This window comes from Protopterus annectens, chromosome 11.part0, assembly GCF_019279795.1.
Source record: "Protopterus annectens isolate FY-2018-M chromosome 11.part0, PAN1.0, whole genome shotgun sequence".
Taxonomy (NCBI): domain Eukaryota; kingdom Metazoa; phylum Chordata; order Ceratodontiformes; family Protopteridae; genus Protopterus; species Protopterus annectens.
In genome coordinates, this window is record NC_056745.1 from 1334343039 (window position 1) to 1334359035 (window position 15997).

At 43.6% G+C, this 15997-nt stretch overlaps 1 protein-coding gene across 1 annotated transcript in view; it reads left to right on the plus strand.

Moving 5' to 3' along the window:
* Positions 1–15504, plus strand: part of LMF2 (lipase maturation factor 2) — a 698972-nt gene extending 683468 nt beyond the window's left edge. Inside the window, 1 exon segment of the mRNA XM_044088653.1 lies at positions 13657–15504. Within this exon segment, the coding sequence (XP_043944588.1) occupies positions 13657–14001 (345 nt within the window). The 3' untranslated portion in view covers positions 14002–15504.
* Positions 15505–15997: the final 493 nt, after the last annotated feature.

Consider the following 15997-nt stretch of genomic DNA (forward strand, 5'->3'; position numbering starts at 1 on the left):
TCTTTACGTACTAATCCTTCCTTTATGCCTAAAGTGGTTTCTAGTGTGGCTTTAAACCAAACTATTCATTTGCCTACTTTTTATGCAAATCCCCAAAATAAAGGGGAAAAGATTTTGCACACTTTAGATGTACACAGGCAGTTGCGATATTATTTGGACGGAACTAAAGGGTTCAGACAATCTCAGCAGTTATTAGTTTCTTTTGCTTTGTGCTCTCAGGGCAAGCCCGTGTCAAAACAAACTATTTCTAAGTAGATTGGATTTTGCATTGCTTTCTGTTATTCCCATCATGGCAAAGAGATTCCAGCTGGGATTAGGCCTCATTCCACTAGGGCTACTGCCACTTCAACAGCTTTTGAGGGGTGGCAACTAAGGATATTTTGGAGGCAGCCACTTGGAGTTCAGTGCATACCTTCTCTAGGCATTACCACCTTCCATTGTACTCTAAATCCAGGGCTGGTTTTGCCACTGCTGTGTTGCAGGGCATTTTGGCAGCTCCTGCTTCATTATAGTTTAGCCATCCTCCCTTACCTCTGCTTTGGGATTCTACCCAAGTGTTAGGACTGCAGCAATGTGAGATGAAGAACATAGTACAGTTTTGTACCTACCATAAATGTAGATGTTCGAAGATCCACATTGCTGCAGTCCAATTTACCCTCCCTCCTTCCCTCTGTAGTTTGAGGTGGTTGTGTGGGTTGGGTTATCCATCTGAGGTATATTGTGTATATTGTATATATTGTACATATTTTTGGTGTTAGGCTGGTTGGCTGTTTAGTTGTTGTCTATGGGTTTTGACCTTTCTTTTTAGGGTCTTCTGACATCTGGGGCAAGAAAAGACTGAGGATATGACGTCGGTCATGCGCATTTGTACCCTGACGTTCTGATGTCAGTCAAATGCACCTTGACCGACGTCAGCCTTATACTCTGATATTCGTGCCGACCGAGGGACAGGGGACTACCCAAGTGTTAGGACTGCAGCAATGTGGATCTTCGAACATCTACATTTATGGTAGGTACAAAACTGTACTTTCCCTATACTAATCTGGTATGTCCAAGGGTCAATTTCAAGGTTACTCTCCAGTCCAGCTGGTGAATCTGGGAATTTTGAGGCAATGTTACAATTGCCTTATGTACACAGACAACCCTCTCCTCCTTCCAACAAACTGTAATACATGTGAGAGATGCAGTTACACAGCCAAACTGGAGGCAGAGCTCTCTCAACCCAAGACTGGCACAGTCAGTCAGGAGGAAAAGGTAACCACCCACACCACAAATCCAGTCTCACACAGACCTATTGCATCTGCATACCCAACACATAAACACACAAAAACATACTCGGAGGCTCTAAATAAAAATCTGCCTAAACAGCAAAGACCTCCTAAGCAGATATCCAAGCAACAGCCACCCCTCAACAATACCCACGAATCACATATCTCACAAAATCAGTGTGCCTCACAGTCACAGCCCTTAAGGCCAAACAGCACACCAAATACACTTGTTATAGGGGACTCTATTGTCCGGCACACTGACGTCCCGCTCACCAGACTGAACAAGGAGGTCACTGTAAGCTGCTTGTCAGGTGCCAGAATCTGCCACATAACGCAAGCACTCAGGTCACTCCAAAGCAAGTACAAGTATGACTCCGTCATTGTCCATGCTGGTGTGAATGACCTGAGACGTATCTCCCTGGACTACATGAAGAGAGACCTAGAGGATCTCTCTGACCATGTAGCCCAGGCTGGTATGACCCTGACCTTGAGTAGCATCTTGCCCTCACCAAGAATGATGCCACAGTATAAAGACAAAATGATCAGTTTCAACAAGTGGCTAAAGTATTAGTGTCATTCAAAGGGGATCCAGTGTCTGTCAGCCTGGGATGACATGCTCAACAAGCCACGTTGCTTCGCTAGGGACGGCTTGCACCTGTCACCCTTGGGCTTTCGTATACTGGCCAAGGCTCTTGCAACCCCCATAGTGCCTTTTTTAGGCAAGGCTCAAAGGACAAACCCACCTCCATAGACAACCCAAGGATAAAAAAACTAAAGGTAATGCTACTCAATGCCAAGTCTAAACCTCAAGATGCACGCACTCGAGGCTCTTCTCAGTATGGAGAAAATCGATGTCTGTGCAGTAACAGAAACCTGGTTCAAGGCTCCCGAGAGCACCCCAGCACTACCAGGTTATAACTCATACCATGCGTTTCGGCCCCAAAACGCAGACCGAAGTACAAAAGGAGGGGGAGTATCTATATTCATCAAAGATACCTACACCTCTAGGTTAGTGGCACTGCACAAAGCATCGGAAACCATCCATGTGCAACTAACAGCAGGCAAAACTGCCTTTCAGTTTGTAGCCTGCTACAGAACACCCTCCCTATTACAGGAACCCCACTTTGCATTCCTGAGAACACTGGAGAATATGAAGGTCTCTCCAAACACTATGTTATTGGGTGACTTCAACTACCCAAACATTGACTGGGAAAACTACTCAAGCCCAAACACCCTCACCCAATGGTTCCTTGAATTTATAAACTGTAACGCAGTGGAACAACTGGTCATCACTCCCACAAGAGGGAACAACATATTGGACCTGGTCATCACCAACATGGGTAAACCCCTCATTGGTAAGATCAGACCATAAACAAATTTCCCTGGACATCCATATCCCATCCCCACCCCCAGCCAAGGAAATCAGTGCAAAGAATTTCTCAAAAGCCAACTTTGCACTTCTCAAGACTGAGGTGGAATCCTTCAAAGCCCCTGGGCCAGAGGATAATACAGCCCAATCTGCAGAATCCTTTACAAATGCATTCTATGAGCACCTGCAGGAATGCATGGATCATGCTATTCCAAATAAAACCAAGACTCACTCCTCCAAAAACAGGAGACCGGTCTGGTGGACCCCGGCCATAAATAAACTATACAACAGAAGGAGGAAGCTACTACATGACAGAGCAAAATCCCAAAAAGGGAAGGCATCTCTGATCAGTATTAGCAAGAAACTTTGATCCCTCATAAAATATTCAAAGGCCAGTTTCGAAAGAAAAATTGCCCTAGACACTAAAGATAATCACAAGGCCTTCTTTAGTTATGTCAGGAACATGGGCGGAAACTCCCAGATATGCTCTGAATTGTTGCATAACAGTACAAAATATACCGAACCTACAGACATAGCCAACATCCTGGCAGACAGATTCAGTGCAAACTTCTAACCCCCCACCCCCCTTCCCCCCCAAAGGAGCAAATGCCTATACCAACTGAATGTAACCTCCCTGACATCACAGATGCACAGGTGAAAGCTGCCCTCTCCAAAGCAAAAAACACAGCATCTATGGGACCGGACGGTGTCCCAGGCTGCGTCTTACACGAGCTCCAAGAAGAACTGAACCCTCACATTAAGTCACTGTTCAAACTTAGCCTTACTACAGGATATGTACCCAAAGAGTGGCGTACAGCTACAGTGGTCCCACTCCACAAAGGTGGTGCCACAAAGCTATGGAGCGTATTATCATGGAACTCATAAACAAAGACATTGGGAGCCTCCAGACACTGGACCCTACCCAGTTCGGCTTTAATGGCAGATCTTGCCTCTTAAACCTAGTTGATTTCTTTGAAACAGTTACCAAAGCCATAGATGGGGGCAAGGTAGTCCACACAGCCTACATGGACCTCGCAAAAGCCTTCGACACAATACCCCTCTCGGGCATCATAAATAAGCTTACCAGCTTAAATATCAACCCCTATATCACAAGATGGGTTGCAAACTGGCTCAGAGATAGAATCCACATGGTCAGAATCGCAGGTGCTATGTCTGAATCCAAACCAGTTACAAGTGGCGTCCCACAGGGCTCAGTTCTGGGACCTCCCTTGTTCGGTATATACTTCTCTGAGGTTCAGGCTAACACGGGGGGATTATGGCTGACAAAGTTCACAGGTGACTGCAAACTGGGGACCATAATCGAATCTCCAGCTGACACAAGCATCCTCCAAAAGGGTCTCACAGAGACAGATGCTTGGTGCCAGAGCCAAAGCCTCAAGCTAAATGCTAAAAAGTGCATAGTCATCCCCTATGGGAAAAACAAGATGCCCACAAATTATCACATAGGTGGTAATTCATTAAGTGCGGAAGAAGTAATTAGAGATTTGGGGACCAACGTAGATAGTAATCTCTCCTTTGATAATCACGTTGCCAAAGTGGTTAGAAAGACCTTCTATATAGCCCACCTTATCACGAAAGGGTTCGCATCTAGATCGAGAGGTCATTGTGCTCCTCTACTCCTCATTCATCAGGCCCATAATTGAATACAACGCCCCTTTTGGGATGTACCTTACCCGACATCTGCAGCAACTGGAGAGACCCCAAAAGTACCTCAGCAAGAGGATCATGGGCTACAAACAGATGTCCTATGCAGCTCGACTAAAGAAACTCCAGCTCTACTCAGTTGCTTACCGCCTACTCAGAGGCGATCTATGCCTGACGTACAAAGCCATGTCAAACCCAGAATTAATGGACATGCTCCACCTCAAAAAATCCAAGTCACTTAGAGCTACACGCTCCAGGGACCTAAACCTCAGCACAAAAATAAATAGGACATGCTGGAGGGACAGATTCATTTCCCAGAGGCTCCCCTCACTCTGGAATAGAATCCCAATTCATGTTGGACATAGCCCCTCTTCAAGCGAATTCTGGACGCGTGGATGAGAAATTGCAAATTCACCCCTGGGATCTCTTCTGTGTACCTGCTAGACAGAGGCACAGTAAACTAATCTTAAAAGGGTACCTTCTGTGACCTACTTTACAGAGGCACAGTAGGCTAATCTAATAGGGAGGCGGAAGCCAAATACACTCTGGCTAGGCTTATAAATGCCCTAGGGCAGATAGCCTAGTATCTACCTATGAACCTATAAGGCAAAATCTATGCAGATGTTGAAGGATTTCTTACAGGTTCAGCCTTCTCGATTTAGCAGAAATTGGCCAACAAAGAATTGGTCCTTTCCAGTTACAGACAGACCTCAAAGGAGCAGATACAGCCGTCCAAGAGGTAGAGGTCAATCACAAGGTCCTTACAGGCCTCGACAATGGGGTGCATCAACCCAGAAAGAAGGGGAAGACAGGCCTCAACCTTACAAAAAACAGCTCCAATGACTTCCCACTACAGCTGCCAAACAGTTCTCTCTTGGCAGCAACCTTGGGAGGAAAACTGGCACTTTTCTGTCACAATTGGCATATGATCACCAAAGACAAATGGGTTCTCTCAACATTGTATCTCAAGGTTACAGGTTCCACTTTCATACTCTGCCAAGGCTAAAAGGAATGCCAAATCTGCCACCAAATCAATGGGCAGAGGCTCAGACAAATTACAGCACTCACGGACATGAGAGCTATTCAAAAGGTACCAACACAGGAGCAAGGACAAGGATTTTGCTCAATACTCTTTCTGGTTCCCAGAAAGGACAAAGCCTGGAGGCCCATTTTAGATCTTTCCTCTCTAAACACTTACCTGCATGTTCCAAAATTCAAAATGTTGACACTACAGCAGCTTCTTCCCATGCTGGGTAAGAAAGCTTGGCTCATAACTTTGGACCTCAAGGAGGCATACCTGCATGTCCCTATCAGACAAAACTGCAGAAGATACCTCAGCTTCATAGCTCATTCAATGCACTGCCAATTCTCTGCACTGCCCTTTGGCTTATCTACTGCGCCCAGGGTCTTCACAAAGTGCCTGGCACCAGTAATTGCATTTTGCAGGCAGAAAAGAATTCAAATTTATCCATACCTGGACGACTGCCTGATTCAAGCAGAGAGCAAGGACATTCTTCTAAAGCATCTGGCGTTTGTAAAAAAGTTATTAAGTTGCCTAGGGTACACAGTAAACAAAAATAAGTCAAAACTAGTGCCCTCACAAGAGATAATATTCCTGGGTGCCAGCTTGAATACAAAGGCCCAGATGGCTTATCTCACGCCAGACAAGCAAGGACAACAGACTCAATATTTTCAGTTGATGGCAACAAAGACCCAACTCCCTGCAAGAAAAATTCTGCAGACCTTGGGGTTACATGGCATCATGCATACTACTAATTCCATATGTCAGACTACATATGAAAAAAACTACAATGGTACCTAAAGAGTGTCTGGTCTCAACACTGTCAAAGTTTGGAAATGGTAATATTGCTAATTCCTTGCCTTCAACAGGAGTTTCGATGGTGGGCTCAAGCATGTCGCTTCAACAAGGGACAGCCTTTCACTCAACCCATAGCCAGGCAAACACTGACAACAGAAGCATCGGATTGCGCCTGGGGAGCACACATGGCAAGAAAATGTATTCAGGGCAAGTGGCCCGCAGAACAAAGGCCATCTTCACATCGATCAAAAAGAAATGCTAGCTGTACAAAATGCCCTTATAGCTTTCAAGGGCCTTCTGCATCCAGGACAACTACTACTAAAGACAGACAACACCAGAGTTATGTGGTACGTAAACAAGCAAGGGGGCACTCATTCTTATCCCCTCTCCAGACAAGCCATGACCTTGTGGAACACAGCTGTAACCTATCAAGTTCATCTGAAGCACAATTCCTGCCAGGAGAGAAAAACACACTGGCAGACGACTTAAGCAGAAACATCATGGATCTGCACGAGTAGAAATTACATCCACAAATACTCAGAATGATAACACAAAAATGGTGGAGCCCGGACATAGATCTGTTTGCATCCCCAATGAACTGCCAGCTACAGAAATTCTGCACAAGGACTTTTACCACCCACAAGAATGGAAAGTGGATGCCCTCTCTTTCAGCTGGAAAAACCTACAAGTATATGCTTTCCCACCACTACCTCTCCTTCCAAAGGTACTCATAAAAGCCAGGCAAGAAAAGCCAAAGATGATCCTGATTGCCCCAGACTGGCCACGCCAGCACTGGTACCCAATCTTAAAGAACTTAGCACAAGGTCAACCCTGGATTTTGCCTCAAATCCCACATCTTCTGACTCAGCACAACAATCAGATACTTCACAGCCAGCTAAAGACTTTAAACCTGGCGGCATGGCAGATTCCTTAGTCAAGCAAGCAATGCCTCTCTCCAAAGCTGTTATGAATGTCATTTTGGAGGCCAGAAGGCCTAGCACCAGGAAAGCCTATTCGGATAAATGGAAGAGATTCTGTGCCTGGAACCAGGCTCACAGCCTTGACCCTCTTGTCCCAAATATTCCTCAGATACTACAATATTTAACTGAGATGCTGGACAAAGGCCTCTCCTTTTTATCCATCAAAGATCCATGCCTCTGCCATCTCTGCTTATTACAACACGGTCACACCTATTTTTTCTAATCCTCTGCTAAAACAGTACGTCAGAGGGGCTAAAAACATAAGACCACCCCGTAGAGCACTAACTCCAACTTGGGACCTCAACTTCGTGTTGGAAAAATTAACTTTACCTCCTATTGAGCCAGCTAACTCAGCGGATTTAAAATGTCTCTTGGAAAACTGCACTGCTCCTGGCAATAACCTCAGCACGAAGAGTTTCAGAATTACAGGCACTAATGGCAGTGGAACCTTTCATCATTTTCCACCAAGACAGGGTGTCTTTAAGAACAAACCCTACTTTTATGCCAAAGGTGGTATCAAGTGTGGCTCTAAACCAAACTATTCACTTGCCAACTTTTTATCCAAACCCACAGAATAAAGGGGAGAGACTTCTGCATTCTTTGGACATACACAGGCAGTTATGCTTCTACTTGGACAAAACCAAAGCTTTCAGGAAAACTGAGCAATTGTTTGTAGCATATGCTGCAGGAGCACAGGGAAAAGCCATTTCAAAACAGACCATTTCAAAATGGATAGGACACTGTATACGTTTCTGCTATACACACCATGGGAAAACTGTACCTAACAGCATTAGGTCTCATTCTACCAGGGCAACAGCCACTTCAACTGCCTACCAAGGACATTTTGGAAGCAGCAACTTGGAGTTCTGTACGTACCTCCACCAAGCATTACCATCTGCCTCTATACTCTAAATCCAGAGCTGGCTTTGCCACTGCAGTGCTGCAGGGCCTTATAGCCGCCCCTAATGCATTATAGAACCAGCCACCCTTCCTCAGCTTTGGGATTCTACCCAAGTGTAATTACTGCAGCAGTGTAACACGATGAACATAGTACAGTTTTGTACCTACCATAAATGTAGATGTTCGAGTGTATACACTGCTGCAGTCCAGGTTACCCTCCCTCCTTCCCCTCCTACAGGCTGGTACGTACCTATGTCTTCTACCCTTACTACCTATGGGGAGTATTTGCTGCTAACTGTAAGTTGTTTTTTTGCTTTTATTATGTATGTTTTATTAACAATTGGAATTGCCTACCTATTTAGAGGCACCTGACATCTGGGGCAAGAAAAACTGAAGAAAATGGCGTCGGCTGCATCTTGTATACCCCTGTCGCACTGACGTCAGGGAGTAGGCGACAGCAACTGACGCTGGACCAAGACTTTGGAACTCAGGCCGACTGGGGAACCGCCTGATGGCAGGATAACCCAAGTGTGATGACTGCAGCAGTGTATACACTCGAACATCTACATTTATGGTAGGTACAAAACTGTACTTTTCTTAAAGACGTCCTTTATATTAGGCCTCCCAGGAAGCCTATTCACCCTTCCTAGGACTTCACTTTATTTGTTGAAAAATTGACTTGGGCTCCCTTTGAGCCTGCTGCTTCAGCTTCCTTACAGCATTTCACTTCAGCCTGTTTATTTGCCTTCCTTTTTTCATTCTCCACAGTCTGCCAGTGAGCTGGTTCTTCACATCTTCAGCTTGCATAGACGGCTCAGATGTTATTTGGATAAAATAAAGTTATTCGCAAATTGTGCAACTTTGTTTCTTTTAAGCCCAGGTCTTTGGATTTAGCTGTTTTTAAGCATGCTGTCTCTTCTTGGATATCTAAAGCCATTTCTTATTTTTTTTTCTTTCATATCAAATGCCTTTCCTCTTCAGTAAAAGCTCACTCTACCAGAGCTGTTGTTGCTACTTGAACTTTTGCCCATAAATTTACTAAGCATTATAAATTGGATGTTAATTCCAGGACTAGGGCTGACTTTGCCAGGGCTACCCTACATGGGTTTCTTGAGGGTACTTCAGTGCCTGCCTCCTCCTAGGTTTCCTCTTGAGCTTTTATACTGTCCCTTATGTTCAGAATACTGCAGCAGTTATATGGAAGTACATAGTACAGTTGTGTAAAATCTTACCTAACAGTAGATATCCTTCTCTGCACTGTGGCAGTATTGCCTGCCTCCTCTCCTTTAACCTGTTCTCCATGCCCTCCTGGCTGAGGGGGTTCTTCTCCGTTTCTTTCCTCCTTTTGGATGCACATGTTCCTCTTGGTCCCTAGGGATATTCTGTTCCTCTTGGGGCTTTTCAGTTCTGAAGTGTGTGTCTGTATGTCACCTTTATGCCCTACTGTGTGCGTGGATGTACAGCACCTGTAGATGCAAAGGTGTTGGTATACTGGCTGGACATTGGGCTATCCTTGGCAGGAGACCTTGTTGGATAGCTGTTGTGACAGGCCTATACTGTACAATATAGTACAATACAGAGGGACCTTAAAAGCTCTTCTGGTGCATGAAAAGAGGGCTGAGCATATTCTGCTTCTGAACCTTAACCCAAAGATAACTGACATGCAAGTAGGGAATGTGTCACTATTTTAAATCTTGCATATAACTGATGTGCAAGTAGTGAATGTGATGCTATTTTGAATCTAAGACTTCATCCAACATAACTTGTGCATCTGTTGTGCCTGGATGATGCTTGTACATAAAATGGACTTGCTTGGCTCATCTGTTGTTCAAGCAGGAGACTAATGATGTCCTTTGAATGGGCAGCACTACCAATACAAAGTGTTACCATTTGTGCTTCCTTCAATGGGAACAGTCTTCAACAAGGTGTTGGCCATGGTGGCCAAAGCCTTTCAGAGGATTGGTCTTCTATCATTCCTTGTCTGAATGAGTGACTTCTGGTTGTCCCTTTGAGGTACTCCTTGGAGGGAGCCCTGGAATATTGTGTTGCATGGGTGCAGTGCTTTGGTGTCACCTTTAAACTGAAAGGACTCCACCCTGACTTACAGAAGGTATTTCACATACTTGGATTACTTCATCATGGCTGAGTTGGATGCTGTCCTGCACTGGCTAATGTTTACCTTGCAATCACTGCTGCAGTATGAATCCTGATCACTAGGAATTAGGTGAATGCAGATATCCAGCTCACCAGTGTGATATCCAGAACTTTATAGTTGTTGTCATTGAGTAGGGCGCATACTGTGCCTCAAGATATCATCTTGATGATGATAAACTAGAGCAGATTGTGCATTTTAAAATTTTTTGCTCATGAAGTTATGGTAATCGGCTCTTATGTCCATCATTCCCTTTTATACAACTTTCATAGAGCAGTATCTGCACACACCATCCATCTCCCTGAAAGAAAGGCATGATCCCTTTTAGAATGATCTGGAACCAGATGTACGAGAAACGCTGGTTGAAGTCTCTTAGATCCAGTTTCCTGCTTGCAAGTCTGTGATATTTACATTAGTATCATTAATGCACTGAATATTTTTGCTAATTTGGCTAGAAGTTCTTTGGGCTGTAGTATCCCCATCAAAGCTAAGTAACAGTGTCAGTGCGAAAGGCATTTTCCATCAAAGGACTGCAACACTTTTTTTTGCTTGGCTGAGGAGCACCAGGTGTTAATCTGTAAGCAATTTGTGGCCTTCAAAAGGTTTCTTTTTTGCAGATAAAGTCTTAACTAGGCTCGTAAAGGCCCCCACGGCCATTAGCCTAGTAGCATCTTATGATCCTGTGAAAATGCACTTCAGTATGTAAACAGTTTGAAAAAAAATGCTAAGATAAGAAAAAGCTTTGGCCTTTGAGTCCTCCAGTAGGGCCTAAAGACTATAACACATAGGACAATGGAGCCACCAAAGCAGTTGATGTGAAAAAGGTTGCAGGCAGGGAGGGTGAGGCCATAATTACCTGTCCCACAGAGGCCTAGAGACGTACTTCGTTTCCAGTCTTGTTGTGCTTGGTTTCTTCCAGTTCCCAGCATGTCCTGCCACTGCAAAAGCTGATCCTGGGATCATGTCTTTTGCTGCTATGTAAGGACTCTGAGGAGGTGCTTATTTCATCTAGTCTGATTGCTTGCTCCTAGATGCTTGTGATGAAAGTTTGCTCCTATAAAAATTTGATCATTATGCCTAAATTTTATGAAACTTTGGACATACCTACCATCTTAACTAGGGAGAGTAAGAGAGTGATCTTTTTTTTTTTTTCCAAAAATTCGCTGTGGAAGCTTACTGCATTCTAGAGAGATCCGCTTTTACTAATGGTGTAGTTGCAAGCACGGGCCATGCAGACAGAGTGGGCAGCATTTGAGTATGTGAAGTGCACAAAAGAGTACATTGCTGCCCGGCAGAATCGTATGTACTTCCTTCATGAGAAGTGACCCACCCCCATTCCGGATTCCTCAGACTTCCTTAAAAGGGAAGGACCAGACAACTCCTTACAGATTTCCATGTGGATGGGTTTTGACGCATATGATGAGGAAACAGTTTCTTCTGGCTCCCCTCCAGTAGATGTTTCCTTCTGAGAGACTTTGAACCTCACAAGTCGGCATATTAAGTAAGCTCCAAGGAGGTGAGTTCCATCTCCTGGTTTTCTTGGAGGAAGTGGAAACCAGGAAAAGGGGGCCTTCCATACTGTAGACATGAATGGCAGCTCACCTCCTGCTTGAGGAGGATACACAGATTTTAAGGACTTTATCAACTCTCTCCTCTGCTTAAGGGAAGGGACTCTATATCAGTTTCTAGATATCCACTTTCCAAATGGATAGGAACGTGCATTTCCACTTAATGTCAGTCTGCCAGCCACTCATTGACAAATGCAGCATTCAAAGTCTACTCCAGTAGAAGAATGGCTGCCTCCGTTTGCTTCAGAAATATTCTTGTGGACAGCTGTGTTCTGCCCTGTTGGTTTTCTTTGTGCACATTCACCAAGCATTATTATCTCAACCGTGACTCTGGGATTTTAAGGCAGTTTTAAGAATCTGCCATCTGAGCTGTGGCCTTGGTCAGTGTTCTGGCTCTTTCCATCCTGTTGACATTACTTTGAATTCATCCCTGAGTAGAAGCCATTGAGGACACTAGTACTTGAATGTGACAGATGGCTTCTTACCATATCAGGGGATATGCTAAAGTCCCACCTTAATGTGTCAGCACCCCCCCCCCCAATTTGTTCAGTTGTAGAGAAGTGTTTTGCCATCACCTGCTGCTTTTGGTGTTGTACTGTAACCCAAATTGCTATTTGATTCGCAGGTCGGTGTTCAGCAGGGATGAGATGGTGGTCTCTGGAGATGCTCAAGCTTATCCAGCACATTATGTAATGGTGTGGTTAGGCTGAGCACACAAACATCCTGAAGCTTGGGAACTGCTGAAGAGTGCAAAACTGAGTAGTGATGAAGCATAACGCATACAAGCCTTTGTCAAGGAGGAGCCTTTAGTAGATCTGATAAGGTAGGGAACATATCTGTTATCTCTGTGAGTAAAGGGGCAACTCTTTCATTGTCTGCTTCAGAATCATACAATATATGAACCAGATCTGTTGCAGAGAGAGATAAACTCTGTGACGCAGGCAACCAAAGTTCAAGTAGTGGCCCTGGCACCTGTAGAAGTTGGCAGGGAAGGATGGATTGAGTGGCCACTTTAGGCTCTTCCATGTTTGGGTCGAGTGTGGCTCACCACTTGGGTGGAACTTTGTGGGAGTACTAAGTGTTATACATGTTGATTATGAGCCTGTAAGCAATTACTGCTTGTATGTACGCATTTACGCTGAGGGAGCATGCAGTGGCATACTCCCAAAGGTCAGCAGTCTGAAGTGTAGCTCAGTGATCCCACCACAATGGAAGGGGGGTGATGCTGCAGCTGGATGGGAGCAGACCACCCCAGTGGACCGGTAAGTTGGCATGCTCCCTTCCACCCTACTCTTGACATGGGGTGGAATTAATGGGCTAATAAGGCATTGCATGCAAGAAAAAATAGGTAACAGGTCTCTCACTTAGAACAAGGATGCCTTGTTTTTGTTTCCCTGTTTCCTTCAGAATGATTGGACCATTGGAGTGAAGTTAGTGGAGCCAGTTCCATTGGGGAGCAAAAAAAAAATCATAGAGAATATGCAGCTATGTAACTCATATGGCAGTCTGTGTGTGTGTGTGCATGCGTGTGTGGGTGCCTACATGCGTGAGTGCATATGTGTCACACATTAGCATAGTAATGTTAGGACATGCCAGGTTCCATTTAGGGAATAAAGAAATGTCTTCTGGAAAACAAGGTAGTGGAGATGTTCCATTTAATTGTATGTATGCACATATGTGCAGGCCTTAATTGCAGACTCCTTTGTAGGGTAATGTTGGAGCAATGCCATCCATTTCCTTCTAGGAAATTGAATTAAGTCATGATTTTTGAATAGATTGTTCAGAGTGGGTATGGTCTCTCCTGACTGTATCATGTTACTTAGCTAAGTGGCTTCAGCAGATACAAGAATGAAATGAGAATGTAATTGAAACAAAAAGAGTGATAATTTCTTGCAGACATTCGTAAATGAAAATAACTTGCTTTTTGTTTTTCAGGACAAAGGACCTCTGAAGCGGTCTTCAGATGCATGGCTTCCATATCTCTTGAAAACTGTTCGGGATTATACAGAGCCATTCACTGGACATATGGTACTCTGGTCCTTATTTGCTACTGCTGTAGCAGTCTGTATAGTAAAGGGCCTAACAAGAAGGCCCCAGACTGGCAGTAAATCCAAATCTGCTTCAGTCCCCAAGAAACCAGAAGGGAAGGATGTTAGTGGCATAGAAAATAGACTATCCAAGGGAGACAAGCGTGCAGAAGCTGCAGAAGAATTTAAATTCAAACATACTGCTCAAGAGAAATCATCACAGTCTGTCAAGAATGTTAAAAAGAAGAAATGATGTTCACAATTACAAGGCTGAGGGTGGGATGCGCTTCTTAACTGTCTAGCAGGACACTTTCACTGTTAATTGTGGTTCTTTTTTGCAAGCCAGCTGTCCATGATGTTAACAAGATAATTCCCTTTTATTGCAGATGGGTTTCAAACTCTTTCCCTCTGCTTTTAACCATATTTTATGCCACTGGCTTATTCCATATCTTTAGACCTGTGTTTACCATTAATTTAAGCAGCATGGAATTCTTCGGGTGATTGACTACTGTCTTTGCAATACATATATGCTTTGTTACATCATATTGGTTAGTGGTGTTTTATAAATTGAATTGCAGAATGGGGCAGGCCCTGTTCAGACTGCATTGTAACAACATATGTTAGACACTAGGAGGCAAGTTTTGCCTGTAGCAAATTTTTGTCCTTTCCCATTCCTCCTCATCCCACTAACCCCACCTCAGTAGATTTACTGAAAGAAAACATCCCAAAAAAAACAGCCCTTTATTTTTGTTTGCTTTTTTTCTCTTTAAGTATATCACATGGAAGTAAGTTCCAAAGATGTGTTTTCTGTATTTCTGTCAAAATAGCTTTTGTTATGAAACACTTGTTTTCCAAACGCAGACAAATCTCTCTCTTAAAACCTGCATCCTATGCAAGTTCTGTAGTTTGGAAGTGTATGTCAGGTCAACACTGGAGGCTATTTTGTGTACCATGTTTTATCTTCCACATACTTGAAAGAGGTATGCTTGTAATTGCCTGGTATAATTAATTAGCTCTATAACCACCCTGAAAAAAATAGCAAATTTTGTTTTTGCATCATTTGGTTTGTGATTGCTGACATGGCATCACTTGCAAACATTGTGGAAAAGCCTTAGGGAGGGTGGTTGTAGCAGACTCTCTCAACACTGCCATGCCAATATGTACGTGGTTTGTTTTAGTATGTAGTAGTCTCAAGACTGTGAGCAAAAACATTTACAGCCGCCTAATTGGGTTCTTCTTGTGGAATGACAGTAGTCACTGTACTTTACTACACAAGCTATTTTTTTTTTATAGTCGGGAAGGCTTCTGTATTTGTGGTTGGATACTATTTACTTTTTAGAACCCCCAATGTTTCCAAATTGTCCTTCTGGTTCAAGACTGCAAATAGAATTGCTTTTTTTGTTGTCTGCGTCATCCCAATAGCAACAAAGGAAGGAAGGAATGGTTAGCAGCCAGGCTGGTTACTTTCATTGCACTATGTTAATTTTTGTTAGCTACAAGTAAGATTTTCATAGGGTTGTAAGCCACAAGTCTCCTGTCCCAGTTGATGATGGTGCAGTACAGCTGTGATGGTATCTTCAGAAACGTAAAAAAACACCCTGCTCCATAGAGCCATATCTTGCGGTTGTAAAGAGGGTCTCACTTTTTGGCATTTTCAAGCATACGTCAATTTCAGTACTAAAAGAAATACATTAAGCTTGTTTTTATGTAAATTCTGTTTGGAAAATAAAATTAAACATTTTTTTTTTAAATGTGATCTTCTACATGTATTGTTTCAAAGCTTCCAATGTAATGTCTTAAAAATGGAGAAAAAATAGTCCAGTTTTCATTGTAAACATCACTGCTGCATTGTGATTCATGCCAAGTGAAAATTAGCTACAGGTGGACTCTACCAGACTTTCAAAGTTTTGGATGTCTCTGGAGCAAGGTTGGTCTCCTCGCCTTCTAGTAGAAAAGGAAGCGCAATCTATGTTGTCTCTAGTGTGTTGTTTTTGTTTTTTTGTTTGTTTGTGGTATCCCTGCATGTGTTAGTTAGCCACTGGTCACATCCAGGTGTCTTCGAGTGGGTGTGATAATTACCTTTAAGGAATTTTTTTCTTAACATTTTTATGTTGTGCATTGTATTGATTGTGTTGTGTTTTGAGGCAGATGACATCCCCAGAATAGGTCACTACCAGGTGGCTTTGTTGTAGATTCCAACAACAGGTTTTCACTTTCATTTCCTATTTTGTCTGAGTAATCACCCCCTA